Source organism: Thamnophis elegans, chromosome 3 (assembly GCF_009769535.1).
Source record: "Thamnophis elegans isolate rThaEle1 chromosome 3, rThaEle1.pri, whole genome shotgun sequence".
NCBI lineage: Eukaryota > Metazoa > Chordata > Lepidosauria > Squamata > Colubridae > Thamnophis > Thamnophis elegans.
The window spans coordinates 112,552,804-112,574,599 of record NC_045543.1 but is presented as its reverse complement, the minus strand read 5'-3'; the positions used below and the strand labels follow the sequence as shown (position 1 = coordinate 112,574,599).

The window sequence follows — 21,796 nt, the reverse complement described above, 5'->3', positions numbered from 1 at the left end:
TCTTCAAGGGCAGCCCCATGTAGAGCACATTGCAGTATTCCAGCCTAGAGGTCACAAGGGCCCGAGTGACTGTTGTGAGTGCCTCCCGATTCAGGTAGGGTCGCAACTGGCGCACCAGGCGAACCTGGGCGAATGCCCCCCTAGCCACTGCCGTCAAATGATGGTCAAACGATAGCTGTGGATCTAGGAGGACTCCCAAGTTGCGGACCCTCTCTGAGGGGTATAGGATTTGACCCCCCAGCCTGAGAGATGGAGTATTGGTGGAATCTTTGGGAGGGAAGCACAACAGCCACTCGGTCTTTTCTGGGTTGAGCACAAGCTTGTTAGCCCTCATCCAGTCCATAACCGCCTCCAGACCCCGGTTCATCACGTCTGCCGCTTCATTGAGTTGGCACGGGGCGGACAGATACAGTTGAGTATCGTCCGCATATTGATGGTATCTAATCCCGTGCCTGCGGATGATCTCTCCCAGCGGTTTCATGTAGATGTTGAATAGTAGGGGGGATAAGACCGAGCCCTGAGGCACCCCATATGTTAGGGGCCTAGGGGACGATCTCTGCCCCCCCACTAACACCGACTGCGACCTGTCCGAGAGGTAGGAAGAGAACCACCGCAACACGGTGCCTCCCACTCCCACCTTTTGGTCTCTACATTGCAGCCACTCATCTTAGATCATATTGTTGCAATGAATTTGACTTCTTCTAAGCTACTTTAAAAGGGGGTGCAATGGCTCAGCAGTTAAGAAGCTGAACTTGTCAGCTAGAAGACTGACAGCCCAGGTTTGAGACAGGAGCACTGCACAACAGGGTGAGCTTCCGTTTCTGTGCCAGGTCCTGCCCATCTAGCAGTTCTAAAGCATGAAGGTAACAGCGTTCCGTGTTTCGCCACATACTCTGCACTGCAGCAGTTGTCATGCTGACCACATGGCCACAGAAACATCTTTGGACAACTCTGGCTCCATCAGCTAAGAAATGGAGATGAGCACCAACCCTAGAGTTGGACACAACTGGAGAGGGGAAACTTTTACCTTTACCTTTAAGCTTCTTTAGAATCCAGTCATGGTAAAAATCTAAATTATTATTGTTTATTTTATATTTCTTATTATGTGAATGATTCTACCTCTCTTGTGAATTCTTTTACTTTGGTCACTTCTTTTTTGATCAGATTTTTTTGTTCTTTTCGTGTACTTTTAACCATGTTATCAATACCACCTACGTACACACTTGAATTACTTAATCAACCCTCATTCTTTTAGATGTGCTGATCCTAATCATCTTTCTTCTTAATGAGCTTTCCATTCTTATTGTGTATCTGCTATAGAACGGAATTTAACACATCAGTAAAGGGGAAAAACAAATGGCAAAGTATGTAACAAAAATGCATCTTCAAGCTCTGATTGAATGATTTCGTATTTAATTCAAGAAATTAGTGGGTTACGTTTCATTCTTTTGTGTCACAAAAATCATAGAGCTGAAAGGGATTATTTGGGCTGGTATTTTTCAACCTGGCAACTTTAAGATGTCTGAGTTTCAACTCCCAGAATTCTCCAGTTAGTGGAAGGAAATTCTGGGGCTTGAAGACCACACATCTTAAAGTTGCCAGGTTGAACAACAATGATTTTTTTAGAGCACCGACCACAAATTTCCTGCCCAGTACACTTCCACCTGCACAAACTTTCACAAGTACACCATGGGTTGTCACAATAAGGCTGCCTCTTTTTAAACTAATCTAAGGTTAGAAAGCAACAGACTGTGGGTTCAAGTCCCACCTTAGCCATGAAAGCCAACTGGGTGACATTGAGCCAGTCATACTCTCTCAGCCCAACTCACTTCACACGGTTGCTGCGGGGGGGGGGGGGAATAGGAGGAAGGTGTGTTGGATATGTTTTTAGCCTTATTTGTAAAAATAATAAATGTGAGATATAAATGAACAAACAAACAAACAAATAAAATCCATCTCCAGCCTGCCAGTGGGACAGTTTCAGCAAGAGAGCAGAGAACTACTTGCACCTGATCTCTCTTTTAAAAATGTTGTTCTTCATGTCCTCAGTATTCAGCTCAGTCATTTGTTTGCTACTGTCTGTAAATTAGTCATTATTTCAAAACAATGCCTAGTTAAAACACCCGGTGACACATTTTTCTACCTAAACGTTCTCTAATTTTTCTCTCCTACGTAAATGGAAAGAGCATTATCTATTCTTCTTACCTTTATAATAGATGGAACTTTCCCCCCCCTTCACTTGTGTTTTAACATCAAAATGACTGTCAGGTCTTTCTTTCTACTATGATCAAAGCCTCACTATTTCTTTTAAACTGGCAAAATAGAGATTCGAGAGATACAGATTATCTCTTCCTGCAATATTTGGGTGTTTGTAATAGAACTTAAATTAATGATTTACACTTAGATCTGTGTCCCTTCATTAGCTATGGCTGTTTTTTCCATTAGTTTAATTTTTTTATTGATCCTTCCCAAATACGTCTGGGAAATAATTTATAATCAATGCATTATTTTGTCGAGGGACAGAGGGGTAAAAAAAAAAAAGAAATATGACGACTATACAATCCTCTTTTTTATATGCTATTATGCAGGTTAAAACAAGGACAGACTTTAATTATGCAATTGCAGACCCCCATCTTTACTTTTTTAACCTATCTGTTGTCCCTCTTCATTCATTCATTCATCCTTTAAAAAGTTGATAAATCTGTTTACTTTTCATACAGAGAAACCTGCTATTTCATGTCTTATTTAAAACTACAATTGCATCTTTTTCTATTACGTCTACCACCTATTCACCACTATTCACATAGTCATATAATCCATATTATGAATATTTTTTCCAAAATTAAATAACCCAATTTATTTTTCTTTGTTTGCTCTAATTTGGCCACTTATATTGGAAATTCAATTCTGACAATAGACTATATTCTCAACTTTTTTATTTTTCTTTAAAAAAAACAAACACAAATATGTCATCATTTGTCAATCATTAAGACATTGAAGTACAATTTTTTTTTGTTGTGTGTATCCCTCCCTCCCTCCACCCCCCCACCCCCCCTCCTCCTTCCCCCCCCCCGACTTCCCAGAACCCGTACACGGTATGGATTTTTAACTAACACAGTCTAAAATCTATTGAGAAAAAAGAAATAAAGAAATTAATGACATTCTAGATTGACCTTAGCTTCTTCTTACTGAACTGACTTTTAACAGTTTAAATCATTTCTGATCTTAAGCATAGGCTAACTGGAATTTCTTAGTCCCGTATTTATTTTGTATATAGTCAATCCATTTTTTCCAGTCTCGTTTATATCTCTCATTTGAATGATCTTTGAGATATGCCGATATTTTAGCCATTTCAGCTAAGTTTGTTACTTTCAATGTCCATTCTTGGATTGTAGGCAAGTCTTCCTTCTTCCAATATTGCGCCACCAACAGTCTTGCTGCAGTTATCAGGTGCAGAGTCAAATTGGTCTCTACCACTGTAAAATCAGTACATATACCTAGTAAAAATAACTGAGGACTAAACTTTATCCTTCTTTTAAAAACATTTTGCATGACCCACCATATTTTTATCCAAAATGCCTTAACCTTTTGGCAGGTCCACCATATATGATAATATGTAGCATCGAGAGAACCACACCTCCAACATTTAGGCTGTACATTCGGATACATAGAAGCCAACTTTTTAGGATCTAAATGCCATCTATAGAACATCTTGTAAAAATTTTCTCTCAGATTTTGAGCTTGTGTAAATTTCACATTTCTTACCCAGATTCTTTCCCATGTATCCAACATTATTGGTTCCTCAATATTTTGAGCCCATTTTATCATACAATCTTTAACTAATTCTGTTTCCGAATCCATCTGTATTAATACATTATATATCCTCTTTATATGCATTAAGCTTTGATCTCTTATTTGTTTAAACAGATTATCCTCAACTTGAATAAAACCAATTTTTTGATCTATTTTCCACCTAGCCTGTAATTGCCCATACTGGAACCATGTTTGAACTACCTTCTCCTCTTTTAATACCTCTAAACATTTTAATTGTAATACCCCCCTTTCCGAGGTCAGAAGCTGTCTGTAAGTAATTCTGTCCTGTTTTTGTGCTGTATTCATATTTTCAATTGCGTGTCTAGGAATTGCCCACATGGGTATCTTGTCATTTAATTTATATTGATATTTCTTCCAGACCCGCAATAAAGCATTTCTTAAAATAAGACTTTTAAAGGTCTTATCCAATTTTTTGTTGAATAACAGGTAAGCATGCCAACCAAATACCAGATCGTGTCCCTCAATGTTCAATATTCTATCATTAGTTAAATGAATCCAATCACTAATTACAGATAATGCCACTGCATCATAATATAGTTTTAAATTAGGTAGTTTCAATCCTCCTCTCTCACGTACATCTTGCATTATTTTCATCTTTACCCTCGGCTTCTTTCCTGCCCACACAAATTTGTTGATACCCTTCTGCCATTCTAAAAGGTTCGCATCTTTTTTAAGTATAGGTAACATTTGGAAGAGAAATAAAAATTTTGGTAAAATGTTCATTTTCACTGCCGCTATCCTACCCAGCAAAGATAAGTGCAATTTCTCCCATTTTTTCATCTCTGTCTGTATGCTATACCAAAGTGGTTCATAATTATGCTTATATAATTTCCCATTTGAAGTTAAAATGTTAACTCCAAGATATTTGACTTTTTTAACTACCTCACATCCTAGCATCACTCCTAATTCTTCCTTTTGTTTAATATTCATATTTATAGCTAATATTTTCGTTTTTCCTAAGTTTATTTTAAAGCCCGACACTTGACCATATTGATTAATCATATTCATTAAAACCATACTGGATTCCTGCGGTTGTTCCAATATTATGACCAAATCATCCGCAAAAGCGCGGACTCTATATTCTTGCTGCCTAATCTTGATCCCTTTTAAACCATCCAAGCCCCGTATTTTATTCAACAATACTTCCAAAGTTATAATAAACAATAATGGGGACAAAGGACAGCCCTGTCTTGTACCTTTTCCAATTTGAAAAGAGTCTGTCAGACTTCCATTGACTATGATTTGTGCTGTTTGCTGTTGGTATATTGCTTTAATTGACTGTAAAAAATTATCTCCTATCTGCATTTTTTGCAGTATCTTCAACAGAAATTGCCAATTAACTCGATCAAAGGCCTTCTCAGCATCCAAAAATATAAACGCAGCAGGGATCTGGTTGTTCTTTCCCAAATATTCTAATGCATTAATAATTAATCTAACATTACTTTTCATCTGTCTCCCTTGTATAAAACCTGTTTGGTCCGTATGTATCAATTGTTGAATGACCAACATTAACCTATTTGCTAATATTTTAGTAAAAATTTTATAATCTACATTCAGTAATGAAATGGGTCTATAATTTTTGGGTTGAGTAGTATCTTGATCTTCTTTGGGTATCAAAGATATAAACGCTGTCTTCCAAGATGGAGGGACTTTACCTTCCGTTTGAATCATATTAAATAATTCTCTAAGAGGTTCTACCATTTCTAACTGTAAGTTTTTATAGTAAACCGCTGTCAAGCCATCTGTACCTGGTGCTTTCCCTGACTTTAATTGCTTAATTACCTGCAGGATTTCCCCCGAGGTTATTGGTTGATTCAATTTTTGCCTGTGTTCTTCTCTAACTGAAGGTATTTTCTCTTTGTCTAAATATTTATCTATGTCTAAACCATTAATTTTATCCCCTTTATACAGTTCTGTAAAAAATTCCCAGAAAGCCTTTTGAATCTCTTCCTGTTGAAACACCTCCTTCCCTCTGTAAATCAGTTTAGATATATTTCGAGTTTTCCTTTTTTTCCTAATCTGATAAGCTAACCATCTGCCAGGTTTGTTTGCATTACAAAAAGTATTGTGTTTTGCATATAATAGATTAGTAGCCACCTGGTCAGAGATCAACATGTCAAATTGAGATTTTAATATGTTAATAGCTTCCTTAACCTTTGTATCGTCTGGTTTCCTTGTTAACTCCAGCTCTTTTCTCTTAATTTCCTCTTCCAGTTCTGTTCGTTTTAACCCTTGCTTATTTCTATGTGTTTTATTTATATTCATCAAAACTCCTCTCATATACGCTTTGCTTGCATCCCATACAAATTCCATAGATGTACCCTTATTCATATTCAAAACAAAATATTCAGATAGTAATTTTTTACAATCATTAATATAGTTTTCATATCTAAATAAATTTTCATTCAGTTTCCAAAACCTTCTTGCCTGCACTACCCTTCCCAACTCCATCCAAACTGGGTTATGGTCCGAAAGGACTCTAGCTGCAATCTTTGTTTTCTTGACCCTAGAAAGCAAATCATTAGTGGTTAGAATAAAATCAATCCTTGAAAGGGATTGATGCCTGTCCGAGAAGAAAGTGAAGTCATATTCCTCTGCATTTCTTTCTCGCCAGATATCTCTCAATTCGAAATCATCCATAATGTCAAAGAAAGATTTGGGTAACTTTGCTCGCATCTTGGTATTTAGGCGGGAAATCTTCTTATCTCTCTTAGTGTCTATCACTCCATTCCAGTCACCCAATAGTATACAGGAACTATAGTCCCACTGTACTAATTTAGCATGAAGATTTCTATAGAATCTATCTTGCTGTTGATTGGGAGCATAAATTCCCAAAAGTAATGTCTTTTTCCCTTCTAAGATTAAGTCTAAAGCAATATATCTTCCGAAGGGATCTGCTTCTATTAATTCAGCTTTCATATCTTTTCTTAAGTATACAACTATACCATTCTTCTTTTCCATAGCAGAAGCTGCAAAATGTTGACCAAGTTTTGAGTTGATCAAATATTTTTGATCAGTTGACTTGATATGAGTTTCTTGCAAACAAATTACATCGTTCTTAAACTGTTTAAGATAATGAAATATTTTCTTCCTCTTCTGTGGAGAGTTCAGTCCGTTGACATTCCATGTTAAAATCTTAGTTGTCATCTTTGGTTGGTTGAAGCATTTTTAGAGCTTCCTGCACGGCCTGTTTAACCTTAGGTCTAGCTCCTCCCACTGCTTCCAGATTTGTTGTTGTAGTTCCTTGATCGATGGCCGATGATTGTTGATGCTGTTGCTTCTTAGCTTGTTTCTCCATACGTCTAGTAGTCATGCGGCTAGGTCTTGGTTCCATAGCACCTTGCACTTCTAGAGAAGAGAGATGCTCCATCTTGTCTGGTGGTTGTATAGTTTGCTGTCTATCCTGTCCTTCTTGTGGTCTTTCTCTAGGTCCAGATGGTGCAGGGTGTCCGGCCTTCAATATATTATAATAAAAATCTCGGGCTTTCCAGAGAGAGTTGAGGCGGTACCTTTGCTTATCAAATGTAAATATGATGCCGAATGGTGCATCCCATCTATACTGTATCTGACGATTTCTGAGTTCTTCGACCAAAAAAGCGTAGTCTCTTCTGGCTCTTAACATTTGAGGTGGTATCTCTTTCAAAACAGCCAGGTCTTCACCGCCAATTTGAAGCTTAGTGTTATAAGACGCTTGCAGTACCATATTTCTGAACTCTCTTGTAGTAAAATATATAACGATGTCTCGAGGAAGCTGCTTCTGCTTTGCCAGCCAGGAGTTAACGCGGTAAGCTTTGTCAATTTGCCAGCCTTGGTTGGTCCCTGGTCTTCCCATCAGGCGGTCAAAAGCTTCCGATAGGATCTGTTTCAGGTTCTCCTGTTTCTCCTCACGCAGCCCCCTTACTCTTAATGCGAATTCCATTTGTCGGTACTGTATCATAATAATTTCTTTTTCAGCATTTTCCACTTTTTGTTCCACCACCTCTGTTTTCAATGTCAAGTTAGCATTGGCATCATTAAGAACCTCTAGAGTATCTTCCACTCCAGAAATATGTTCTGTTAATACAGTTACAAGACTCAGCATGTCATCTCTAATTTTATCAACCTTAGCCTCAAATTTCTCATACAACTCCTGTTTAAGTCCTTTTATTTCACTTTTAATTTCACTTTTAATTTCTTCTTTCATTTCTTTTATTTCCTCTTTTCCCTCCTCTCTATTATCTCTAAATTTATCTTCCATTTTAATTGTCTGTGCATTAAGAGCCTCGCTTAGATTACTCAGAAAAAATTCTTTCGTTAACACATCCCCAGCAGGGGGCGTAGGAAGCGGAGGCTGCAGCTTTGTGCCAGGCACTGAGGATGTGCCCCTGGAAGTGGAGGGTGACGACTTCAAGTTAATATTTGGTTTTGAGGCCATTTCAAAATTTGTCTGCCTGCAGTTAATAAAACTCTATTGCCTAAATATGCAGCTTTAAGTGAAGAGGCTTTTATTTTGAAGTTTAAGGCTTGGCAAAAGTTTCAGTGAGTAAACATTGTAACAAGACCGTTCAACAGATTCGTCACCATTTAACTTCCAAATAAGCAAAGTTAATGAAGGAGTAAAATTCTTCTATTGTGAAACCAAAACATATGATAAGCTATCTCTTTTGTTTTGAATTCTTTTGAAGTCTTGTGAGAATTAGCAAAAAGTGTTCGTTATTACCGGAGAAACCAGCCTGCTCGGCGCCATTTTAAAAGCCTCTGAGTAAATAATTTTTCGGAGGAGAAAAAGAGAAGAAGCTAAAATGTTGATAAGCAATTATTGTCCTCGCAGTAAACGGATTCAGCTCGTGATAAGATTAAATCAAACAAAACTTAGAGCAGAGTGGGAGAGACCTACTTTGTCCTGCACAAGGCAGTTTGAAGTTCCCAGCACGGACAGCCGTTCTGCCTTGGGCTAGCCCCCCTTTCCTTGCAAGCACAAAAGCTGCAAAAATCGAAGAGCATTTGCCAGCAAAACAGTTTCTTCTTTCCCTCTTGCCTGAAGGATAAGAAAACCTGATAAGACGTCAGATGGAAGATCCTCTAAACAGGTACGTAGCCAGGAATTCGGAGGCAGCTGATTTTTTGCTGCCTTCACCAGTAGGCTCCTCCCAGGAACTGACAATAGACTATATTGAGTCTCGGTTTTTGTACCTGTCCATTGCCAAGGTGCATTCCTAGATATCAACCCACCACTGTATCTCAGAAACATTGGCACTTTGATTGCCAAATGGGATGGGTAATGCCAAAGTTATATAGAATAGAATAGAATAGAATAGAATAGAATAGAATAGAATAGAATAGAATAGAATAGAATTCTTTATTGGCCAAGTGTGAAATGGACACACAAGGAATTTGTCTTTGGTGCATATGCTGTCTGTGTACATAAAAAGACATGGTACATTCATGAAGAATCATAAGGTACAACACTTAATGATAGTCATGGGGATAAGCAATCAGGAAACAATCAACATCAATATAAATCGTAAGGATACAAGCAAGAAAGTTATTTTATATAAGTTACAGAATATAAGTTACAGCAAGTCTTTAGTTTGCAACAGCTTTATGTAATTTACATGTATGACCTTTGCAAAGGACAGCTGAAATAAGATAATAAGCACAGCTGCAATTTCACTTAGTGACCATTTCGCTTAATGACCAATTACTGGTCTCAATTGTGATTGTTAAATGAAGATCATCTATATTGGTTTTAAGAGAAAGTTCAAAGAATCAAGAATTCTTGACAAAAGCCTTGAAGACATTAGAAGTCATAACTTTGCAGTCTCACAACACAGATGACTATTGGAAGCCATTTATACAGTTCTCAGTTCCAAATGATCCACATGCTCTCCATTAGTATTCATAAACTTCATATTTGACACCAATACTTTTCTGCTTTTGTTCTTAAATAAAATTACCTGTGGAATTCTTTGGGAGGACATGACTGCTTGATTATAGAAAATCCTACCAAAGTGATCACGGTCAGGAAACACGTCCGCCTGGCGAGGCAAGTTGGCGCCTCCTGAATCAACTTAAGATCAAATAAAATTTGAGCATTAATAATTGGCATGTCAGTTAAATCTTATTTAAAAGTATTCCTTAGAGGAAGCAATACCATAGACAAGTCTGGAGGAGGAAATTAAAAAGCAGATTTGTTTCTCTGCCCAACATTCATAATCTGCCATTGTCATTGCTACAATGCAAACAGGAGCTGTTGGTGGGTAGTTACTTGGATGAAGGAATCCCCTCACCATCAATCCACAATCCATAATCTAAACCACCTCCAAATCCTACAGACAAAAAGAGAAGAACCCCAGGTGGAAGATGGAACAGCAAGCCAGTTTTAGTGCAATCATGGATTGCTTAAGGCTATTCTTTTCATTCCTTTCAGCTGTCCATTAGATGTGACTGTCATCTTTTTATTGAACAGTGAAACAAAATATTGAAACACAGTTAGAAGATAGTATTACAGTGGAGATGTAATACTGTACTGCTTCACAAACTACAACACAGTATATACTAAATTCAACTTCTGCATCTTTATTCTACCCATGTTATATTTTGGTATTATGAGCAACAGTAAGCCTTGTTTATTGCTCAACAACATTGTTTGAACTTTCAAACCAGAAGTGCTGATTCTATCTCAGCTCCAGGAAATATGTCAATGTTTAGAGGTGCTTATTCAACAAGCTATGTTAGGTTTTCTCAACCTTGGCAAATTTAAGACACATGAATTTAAATTCCTAGAATTCTCAGGCCAGCATATGAAGTCCACATATCTTAAGGTTGCCAAGGTTGAGAAACATTGATCTATGTTTTATGTATACTCTATAATTTATAGCTATTATTATATTATTATTCATTATTACTGTTCTGTTTTTTTAAAAAAAATACTCAGCATTTGGCTTTAAAAACCATTCCCATCACCCTTAACACCTCGGGCTCTTGGTTGACTATAGTTTTCCATCATAAGTAAATTAGCAGACATCAGTCATTATAACAAACCATTATCCTTGCAACTCCAGATTTTCAAAATCAGTTCAACCCAATGTCCTAGATTGGTTTCCATTCAATTATAAATCACGTTTTTGTCAACTCAAAGATAAGGCTGTTGATTACTTGAATTATATATTCTGCCACTAAATTAGAAAGTAGTGTGGCTTTACAGCCAATTGCTGGGTATCGTAGACACTGTGTTATAACAATAGTCTCTTACAAAATAAAACCTGCCTCAAAACCTAATGCTTACCTAAGTATACACAAGGAAGATGATTTTGCATTGCAACTTCTTGAGCACGTAGATGCTTCTTTACAGTAATTGGATAATAGGTTCCACCTTTGACAGTAGCATCATTCGCAATAATCAAACACTCCACTCTGAAATTCAGTTTTTTTTAGTTAATTGAGAACATTGAATATTAATTGTGTGATTAAAATTAATGAATTTTTTCTTTAAAATGTGAGCTTACATTGTCAGTTCCAATGAGAGATTCTATTATTATATATTACAACTCTTAAACAGGTCCTCACCATGCTGCTTACTACATCTACTGTAACAAACAGAGGATTCTTCTTTTCCTTAGAAGAATCATCCATATTATACATACTATAACTTTTAAATATAAAAGTTTATATTTATATAGATGATTATATATTTCAGACACTGCTGAAAAGACTCTATTATCATAAGTGAGAAGCATTTCCAGCCAGCAGAGCAACTGACAATTCCAGACACAGAAAAAGGTTAAGAATGTTGTAAAGCTAAAATGCTGAATGATAACTATCGCTATCCTTCTAAATCCTATAATCCTACACGTTATTTATAAATTAATTATTTTTCACATTTTTGAACTACCTATGTCCCACAGAGAAGGATTCTGGGCAGATGTACAATAAAACAATTAAATAATTATTTAACACCTTGCTTGTTCTAATAGCAACAAAATTATCTGTCATTGTTTTATGCAGACACATTACTATACAGCCATGACAGATATTTTGTGGCATTCTAGCTGTTACTAGACTACTACTCCTAGCATTGTTCACCTTTGGTCATCCTGGTTGCCTGGTACAACCCTAGCTGGGCTACTAGAACTTGTAGTTTACCAAGTCAGATGGGGCACAATCATCTACATATTAAATTACAACTTCTTCAGATGTATTAATAAAAACCAGCCCCATTTGAATCATTTCTTCTTGTTTGATATGGAGTGGCTTTCCAGTTATCTTGCACAACTACACTTTTTAACAGCCATTGGCAGCAAGGACAAGATGGGACTGGCCTACCTAACCATGAAGCTCAATAAAGGCTTGATAATTTCTCAACAATACAAACTGCTCAGTAGGATTGCCAATATACAATGGTAATACAATACTTATGAATATCAATGATTCATACGAGAAAGGAAATTAAAGTACCACAGTAAAAAACAGAAATGAAACCAACAATATAGCAAAAGCTGTTCTTACCCTGATACTCGCCCAATGCCTGTAATGATACCTCCTGCTGGCACTTCTTCATTACCATACAGTTGATAACCTGCAAACTGGGAGAACTCCAGGAATGGCGATCTAGAAGAAAAAGAAGAACATTTTGTAAGTTAATCACATGAAGCATTCTTACCTGATTATTATTAGCAGTTACGTACTCTTTAAGTTTGTAATACAATAACCTATGGCTGTGAAGGTTGGACCATAAGAAAGGCTGAGCGCCAAAGAATTGAAGCCTTTGAACTATGATGCTGGAGAAGACTCCTGTGAGTCCCTTGGACTGCAAGGCAATCAAACCGGTCAGTCCTAGAGGAGATCAGCCCTGACTGCTCCTTAGAAGGCCAGGTCCTGAAGATGAAACTCAAATAGTTTAGCCACCTAATGAGAAGGAAGGACTCACTGGAGAAGAGGCAAAGACTGAGGGCAAAAGAAGAAAGGGACAACAGAGAATGAGGTGGCTGGATGGAGTCACTGAAGCAGTAAGCATGAACTTAAATGAACTCCAGAGGATGGTAGAGGACAGGAAGGCCTGGAGGAACATTGTCCAAAGAGTTGCGATGGGTCGGACACAACTTCGCAACTAACAACAACAACAATAACCTAACTCTAAAAGACCATTGACTTATTTTGGAATTTTATCCCACCTTTCTAATTCTGACCAGGGAATAGTCACAGTGACCACTACACACATTATTACTAAAAATGCACAGTATATGTAAATGATAATTTTAACTGATTCCAAAAGCATAAGCATCTCTGGTAATTTGAAAGCATCTAATAGTAAAATAGAAAAACTGTCACAATGAATCAGCAAATACCTACCCAGGATCGATAAGTCTATCAACTCTCTCTCTAGGTAACAATTTGCCTCTTGATGTGTGCAGGTTCCGTGACTTCTCTCCACCACCTATCAGGCAAGGTCTTTGATCATTTTCAATGTTTGCCATGTGTATAAACATTTACCAAGTAGACATGCATAAACATGTTATATTATTCTCTGATTATTTCATTAATGCTTAATTTCACTTCTTGTAATACCAATGCAATATTTCCTGTTATTGTGCAAATGCAATCAATACCACTCCTCTCACACAAGAAGACTTTTGGAAAACACAACAAAGAACATCAAATATCTCAATTGTGAGACTTGAACAATAGAAGAAACATATATAGATATACAATGATATCTTCTATAGCAGCCCCAGTATAGGTGAACATGCCATCCCAGAGGTATAGCTTCTGCCCTACTGACATTACAGTATGCCTTTGACCTGGAAGATTTTGAGTAAAAAAAAATAGTTTTCTTTATTGTTATGTTTGTGTTATTTCTATTGTTTTGAGTCAATTTAGAATTTTTTTTTTATAGAAATAGCCAGCATATTTATGGACAGATCACCTTCTTGTTCGGAATTAATTTTAGATGTCTTTATAGCAGAAATTGAAATATATGATAGCAATCAAAAAAGATATCATAGATTGAATATTAAATGTGTATCTACACCCAGAAACCACAGAATTGAAAGAAAGACCAAAAATGGGAGATGAGGAAATTCTACAATGGGATCAACCACCAAGAATACTCAATGGCTACAGAACATAACTATTGGTAAGAGAATTGTTGCTCCTGAACTCTTTCTTTTTGTAATAATCTTTTTATATATACTTGGCATTTCTCTTTTCCTTTAGTAAGATCTTCCTGAACTCTGCTAACTTATACATACTAGTACTACCATTAAAGTTTTCTCAAATCAACTTTGCCACTCACTTTAACTCTCTATCTCTCCTATATGTTTATTTAAGTCCAATGGCCCAGAGATAGGAATGAACTTTTAATACAAATTAAATCATTAAATTATACTTAGTATTTTAAGGGTTTCAATACCACTCTAAAGTTGTGTTGGACTGGACTGCTGATTGGGAAATATGGGAGCTCTAATTCAATATAGTCAGAGACAACAAGCTGGGAAAGACTGTTTTAAACACTGTTAGATTTGGGAACCAAACAATCAGACTCCAATATGAGATACTGTAACAATACAATAAAATAGCAGAGTTGGAAGGGACCTTGGAGGTGTTCTAGTCCAATCCCCTGCCTAGGCAGGAAACCCTATACCGTTTCAGACAAATGGCTATCCAACATCTTCTTAAAGACTTCCAGTGTTGGGGCATTCACAACTTCTGGAGGCAAGCTGTTCCACTGATTAATAGTTCTAACTGTCAGGAAATTTCTCCTAAGTTGCTTCTCTCCTTGATTAGTTTCCACCCATTGCTTCTTGTTCTACCCTCAGGTGCCTTGGAAAATAGTTTGACTCCCTCTTCTTTGTGGCAACCCCTGAGATATTGGAACATTGCTATCATGTCTCCCCTAGTCCTTCTTTCTATTAAACTAGATAAGAAAAAGAATGCATTCATACATACCTAATCTAATTTTTTCAGATTGTCTTTTGAGCTCTGTTACTAAAGCTTTCATTCGCTCATAATTTTCCTGTTGAGAAATAATTATATGTTAAGGAAATGTACACACTTATCCAAGATGAGTTAGTTAGAAAAAATATTGAATTAAAGATATACTTTTTTTCTCCCGTCCCATATGTATTATTTAAGCTTTATAAGCTACAGTTTCAAAACATATTATTTAAACATAATTACTAAATACCGTATTTTTCGGAGTATAAGATGCACCTTTTTCCCTGAAAAAAGAGGGTGAAAATCTGGGTGCATCTTATACACTGAATGCAGCATTTTTGCCCTACTGAAACCCTGCCCCCTTTGCAAAAATGGACATGCAGAAGGTTTTGGGAGACCTGCAAAGTGCTCCTGGGGACTGGGGAGGGCAAGACCAACCGAAAAACAGGCCTTTTTTTTGCTCATTTCTGTCCCCAGCCCCCAAGAGCACTCTACAAGCCTCCCAAAGCCTCTGCATGCCTTTTTTTGCAAAAAATGGCCCAGGTTTTTGCTCGTTTTTGCCCCCCCCCAACCCCCAGGAGCATTCTACAAGCCTCCCAAAGCGTCTGCAGAGTGCAAAAACTATTTTTTAAAAAAATTCACCACTTCAAAATCATGGTGCGTCTTATACTCCAGTGTGTCTTATAGTCTGAAAAATACGGTAATTGCAACTGGATATAAAATAATAGATCCATTCTTTTTCATTTGATACATTTTCCTAGGCTGAGAATCCTAATTTACGTCCAAGTAAATTAAGTTTGCCTCCAGGAAAACTTAATGGCCTCAAATGAAGATTCAAGCCTTTTAACAACTGTAATGTTTTAAATATATATATATTGTTTGTTAAGACTTTCCGAAGTAGTCTGAGATTTTTGATGTATGTGAGTTCAGCAATTGCTTGCTCAATAATGCAGCTTAAATGGATTTATTCCAAGATGGTCATGTTAAGATCTGTAACAGATTATCCTGGAAAGATAAAATGCTCAGAAGTTACTTGTTTCGATTCCTGGTGTCAAACTTATGTCCATTAATTTTTTTGCACAAAGTTTTATCTGTTTGTCCTACTTAGAATCCAGAGGGACATTGCAGTATATGTGGCATATATCACATAAAGCAGGGCTGTCAAACCCGTGGCCCACAGGCCAGATACATCACCTGCTGGCCAAGCCCATGCCCGGTTTAGCAAAGGGGGGGGAAGTCCCAATACGTCACGTGACACCACCATGACTAAAAGGAGTTTGACACTCTTCACATAGAGGAGGATCTTTTAATCTCTTGAGATTGATGGTGTTGATGTAAAAAAAACAGTACCTTGAATTTAACTAGAAACAAACCAATGCAGCTCTCAGAGTAGAGGTGTGACATATGCTATTCTGGGAGCACACATGCCACTGCTTTCTCTACCAGTTGAAACTAGTAACTTATTACCAGTTATTATATCTATATAAACAAAGCTTTGTTCATGATTAAGCCAAGGTCAGAATGAGGAACTAAATACTGTATGGAATAATATATGGCATAATGAGTTTGAAACTATATTTTGTACATCCAAATAAAAATTATAATTTTGCCCAGACAAATGAAAAAAGGCTTATGCATTATAATCAGGATTCAAGGGATATTTGTATTAAAATCCTTAAACAAGCAAAAATATTTGAGGGGTTTTTTGGTGTTAAAAAATCCCCAACAATCTCAAAGGTAGATTTTTATTTACAGCAAAGTTAAAGATGTCTGCTTGGAAGATACACAGGTGCAGAGATACGAGACTTCTTTGATACAAGATTGTTCAAGCAAGCTTCAGTTACACAATTTCTGGCCCTTCCTTCATGAACACATGAACTCCTTAATTTACATATGAATTAGCAAAGCACAATAGGCTACTGTTCAACTTGGAAAATTACAAATCTGAACTGAAATTATATTCTGAAGCAAACTGGCATGCCAATTTGAATGCAACACTAAACAATGATCAACCCAAAATCAAATATTGAGAAAATTTGAATAAATTCAAACTCATTTTTCCAAAGGCCATGAATGGGCAGTCTATATAAACTAGATTTTTAAATTTAGTTGAATCGTATGAAGTAATTGGATTCTTAAATGTTTCTTAATGTCACATGGTCACAGCAAACATAACTGCTTCTATTTCGGTTTGACAATAGAAACTGAGTGTTAACAATTTAATTATTAATCACACAAAGAACATATGCTACAAGTCTGCTACAAGTTCTGTGTATTCAACACGTCTTAGGATTTTAGAAATTAAATGCACACTTACTATCCCACCAAATTACATTTATATCTATTCTATCTCAGAGGTTTATCTTTCACCATCTCTTAAATTTGCAGAGGAGGACAAACAAGAAAGGGCAAATAGAGCAAACATCATCTTTTTCCCCCTGCATCTTCTTCAAGTATGCACCATACTTTGTGTTACAGTTGGTCTGACCAGAGAATTTTCATGTTGGCCCATTTTTGTCAGAGTAAATGTGCAACAGTTGTGCCGTAAATGTGCAACAGTTGAGAAACAATATCATCTTTTTTTCCTGAACGATGTACAAATGAAGTCAAGTAGATTGGTTCTTAGACAAATTGTTCAATTTGATCTTTTCCTCAAATCTTCTTCCTAACCATTTTAAAGACTATATACCTGTGATGGCGAACCTATGGCACGCATGCCCGAAGTGGCACACGGAGCCATGTCACCTGGCACATGTGGTGTCACCCGTTTCTCTTCCGTGTTTCTGGTGCGCATGCTCGTACGACCATCAGCTGTCCTTCATGTGTGCAGCAGTGCCGGAAACTAGAATAGCTGGTCTTCCATTTTCCTGCATAAGCATGTGCACCGGCCAGCTGATTGTCATGCACGCATGCGCACCAGAAACCCAGTAGAGTAGCTTGACGATGTGCATGTGCGCGCTGGAAACTGAAACTTCATTTTTGGGTGTGCACATGCGCTCCTCTTCCAGGTTGCAGCCCAGACGAGTGCATGTGTGCGCCCTTTTCGGCACTCGATGCTAAAAAGGTTTGCCATCACTGCTATATACCCAGACCATACCCACCATCAACTCCTACAGAATTCAAGTCACCAACTATTTTCACAGCCTTCTCATTCTCTAACACAGCCTTCCAGACAATCTAATTGCCACAGCCACAAAGCTCTCTATGCATCACTCCTCTCTTTAATTTGACAACCATGTGCTGCTCAGAAGACTAGATATGATCTTCAGTCATTAGCCTGCAGGTTCTGTCATGGGAACAAGGCACACGAACTTAAGCATACATACCCACAAGTAGGACTCGTTTGAAAAGATCTAAAATTAAATTAATTTTGAATTGATCGCAAGACAGGCAGACTAACTATAAGCAAACCAGAAGACTGAGTTCTAGTCCCATCTTATGCATTAAGCCAACTGGGTGACCTTGGGCCAGTCACTTTCTCTCAGCCCAGCTCACCTCACAGAGTTGTTGCTGTGGAGAAAATAGGAAGAGAAAGGAGCACCTGGAAAATTAGTTTGCTATGGAAGTTAAGAAATTCGGCTAGAAATCAGAAGACTATGAGTTCTAGACTTTTCTCAGGCACAAAGCTGGCTGGTTGAATTTGAGTCAGCCCCTTTCTATCAGCTCTAGGAAGCAGGCAATGGTAAATAGTTACTGAAAAACCTTGCCAAAAAAAACCCCTGCAGGGACTTGTTCAGGTAGTCACTAGGTGTGGAAAAAAGAGACTTGAATACACACCCACTCACCCAAAAATCCTGAGTTAAACCCTGAGTTTTAAGCCCACTTGTATTATATAGCAGAATTTGGGTTGGAACTGGGTCAATTTAGGCAACATAGAACAGTTTGTTGAGAAGTTGAGACTCACAGCAAAGTAAGCACTTTTGGAGGCAAAAAATCTATTTTGCTCTCGATAAAGTAGATTGCTTACTGAAGTCAAATTTGAATTATGAACCTGTTCTTTATTTTTCCAAAAGCAAAAGCAGCATCACCATCATCTAGCACAGTGTTTTTCAACCACTGTGCCGCGGCACACTAGTGTGCCGTGACATAGTGTAAAGTGTGCCGTGGGAAAATTACTTTATATATAGTCAATATAGGCACAGAGTTAAAAATTTTTAACATTTTCTAATGGTGGTGTGCCTCGTGATTTTTTTCATGAAAAAAGAGTGCCTTTGCACAAAAAGGTTGAAAAACACTGATCTAGCAACAGTAGCCTACAGTTTCCTTTTTGGCTTAGTTTGTCAGTTGACAACACTCAAGGAGAAAAAAGAGATTGGGGGAGGGGAGGGACTTAATCTAGGTTGAGAACTGGAGATATTTCTGGAGACAATGGAGCCTTAAATGAGAAGAACAAACTACTGAGAAATACAACCGCTGTAATCTTTCAAGGGATTTTTTTGTTAAGTGTATTTTGGTGTCAACATAAATCATAGAAAGGAAAGGAATTGCGAGGAAATCAGGAAATCAGCCTACTGCTTAGGGCAAGGTGTCTGCAATATCCCTACCAGCTGACCTTCATTCCAGGGCAAGAAGGAGGGAATTGACAAAGCAATGGAGCAGGCAGGGGATCAGTGCTTTAAGACGAGATCAACAAGTCAGTGATCTTTACAATTGCCACTGCCTTTCTGAAGGGTGCACGGTTGGCCAAAAAAGAGCTGCCCAACTTTCGTTCAGATTTCACTTTTATCGAGAAACCCGTTCTTCTGTGGAATCATGACTATTATCCATCGGCCCCACATAAAAACAGAGACCTTACAAAAGAAAGAAATAAAAGGCTGGAAGCCCACCCAAAGCCAGCAATGGATGATCTCCAAGCGCGCTAGAAGTCTTCACCACGTTCCTCTTCCTTGGCCTACCTGATAGAGTGGGGAGGCGACATCGGGCTGGGAACCTACAGTGGCCACTTTGTCGCCGTGGTAAGCACGGCCGAGAGCCGCTGCAGCCGCCCGCGGGCAGCCAAAAAGACGGCATCTTAGGCCCGGTAACATCGCTGCTCGGGGGCGCCGGGGGCGCCAAAGGCACGACTTCCCGGGCCTGGAAGTAAGCATGCGGCCGCTCCCACACCGGAGCCAATGGAAGGAGGCGGCGAAACGCGGACGAGAGGGCAGCGCCGCCTGTTTCCTTTCTCCATCTCAGCCTTATTAAAGGGCCAGCCGAGGAATCCCTGGAAGCGTGCAGTAGCAACTTTCCTCTCGGTAACGGCGGAGCAAGGTTTAAAAGAGTTAACGTTAAGCGGGAACTATGGGTTGCCGGATTCGAGAAACGCTCGCTGGCGAAATAGAAAGAGGTTTTAGCTCTTTTGGCCACCGCATTTGGTTTTAAGAAAATGTAGACGGTCACATAGGCTTAGGTCGTTGTGATGAAAAGGAATGGGAAAGTAAATTACAGTGTCGTTGATACCTGCTATCTAAACTAGGAGCAACAAAGATGATTAGGGGACTGGAGGCTAAAACATCTGAAGAACGGTTGCAGGAACTGGGTATGTCTAGTTTAATGAAAAGAAGGACTAGGGGAGACATGATAGCAGTGTTCCAATATCTCAGGGGCTGCCACAAAGAAGAGCGAGTCAAACTATTCTCCAAGGCACCTGAGGGTAGAACAAGAAGCAATGGGTGGAAACTAATCAAGGAGAGAAGCAACTTAGGAGAAATTTCCTCACAGAACCATTAATCAGTGGAACAGCTTGCCTCCAGAAGTTGTGAATGCCCCAACACTGGAAGTCTTTAAGAAGATGTTGGATAGCATTTGTCTGTGGTGGTGTAGGGTTTCCGGCCTAAGCAGAGGGTTGGACTAGAAGACCTTCAAGGTCCCTTCCAACTCTGTTATTCTAAATTCTATTGTACCTGGGCTGTAATATCAGGGTGACCAGCAAATGACAGAATCTTTTACCACGATGAAATTGTGGTTAATCAAACTACTAGAAATCCTCAATTTATGATTATCCCAGTCCTCTCATTGCTTTCTTTCTCCACAAGAAAGCTCCCGTAATCCTACACAAGATTACTGTTTCAGCTGAATTGTGCTGTTCTGTTACAAAACCAGTAGTACCTGATAAATAAATTATTTAAAAAATGTATAGGTTCAGTAAAGCCTGGGATTTCAATAAAAATACAAACTTTTCTAAGACCCAAGTCATCTAGTGGAAGTGCCTTTAAGTCTTGCTCTATATATAATAGTCTTTTGGCAATGCTATGGAATTACTGCTGTCTTCTTTAAAAAGTTTTCTCAAGACAAATGAAAGATTCTATCGTGTTTCCCCGAAAATACAACGTGTCCTCATAATACAGCCATACCACATTTTTCTGGTGGGCAAAATATAAGCCCCCCCACGCATATAAGCCCCCTGGACAACCCCCCACCTCTAGCCAGGCAGAGCACCGCTCACCAACCTAGCAGTATCCCGAAAGTGCCAAGCTGCGGGAACCTGGAGGGAGGCAAAGATGATCGTGTTGCTTGCCGCCTTTGGGATACCGCTAGGTTGGTGAGCAGCGCTGTGCCCAGCTGAAGAGGGGGGTTGCCGGGCAGCTGCTCTCTTGTACGCTCTGCAGGCAGCTGGCCCACAACCACAGAGCGTGTGCCCAGAGCGGCCACTGCCAAAAGACTCGGGTTGGAAGCTGCAGAAAAAGCCAGGCTGGGATGGTGGCGGCAGCAGAGGTGCCCTGGCTCCGTAATGAGAGCTGGGCCATGCATCCTAAGGATGGGAGGCGGGTGAGTGAGAGCGGAACACCTGCTCACGCAACCCCCCTCTCCAGCCGTTCACTGCGCCATCCATTGGCATTTGGAAGGCACCAAGCCACGTGAGCTGGGCGGCGGCGAACAGGTGCTCACGTGGCTTGGCAATACCCCTAGGTCAGTGAATGGCGCTGTGCCTGACTACAAAGGGGGTTTACCGGGTGGCTGTTCATGAGCGTGGTCGCCTCATGGCTGTTGTGTTGCGCTGCTGCAACAGCTCAACACAGCCATTCGTCCGTGAGGCTGTGCCCGGCTCTTTGGGAGCCTGCTCGCAAGA

General features: G+C 38.9%; 1 protein-coding gene across 3 annotated transcripts in view; it reads right to left on the bottom strand.

Annotated features, from left to right (window-relative positions):
- Positions 1 to 21,796, bottom strand: part of MCCC2 (methylcrotonoyl-CoA carboxylase 2) — a 58,650-nt gene that overhangs the window by 33,234 nt on the left and 3,620 nt on the right. Inside the window, exons 2-7 of one of the 3 annotated variants that reach the window (XM_032214459.1) lie at positions 19,644 to 19,723; positions 14,761 to 14,827; positions 13,165 to 13,249; positions 12,322 to 12,423; positions 11,102 to 11,229; positions 9,771 to 9,883 (exon numbers count right to left, since the gene is read on the bottom strand). In XM_032214459.1, the coding sequence (XP_032070350.1) occupies positions 9,771 to 9,883; positions 11,102 to 11,229; positions 12,322 to 12,423; positions 13,165 to 13,249; positions 14,761 to 14,827; positions 19,644 to 19,723 (575 nt within the window). Of the gene's footprint in view, positions 1 to 9,770; positions 9,884 to 11,101; positions 11,230 to 12,321; positions 12,424 to 13,164; positions 13,250 to 14,760; positions 14,828 to 19,574; positions 19,872 to 21,796 lie in introns of those variants that run through there. The other 2 variants (XM_032214457.1, XM_032214458.1) reach the window with 2 other exon arrangements.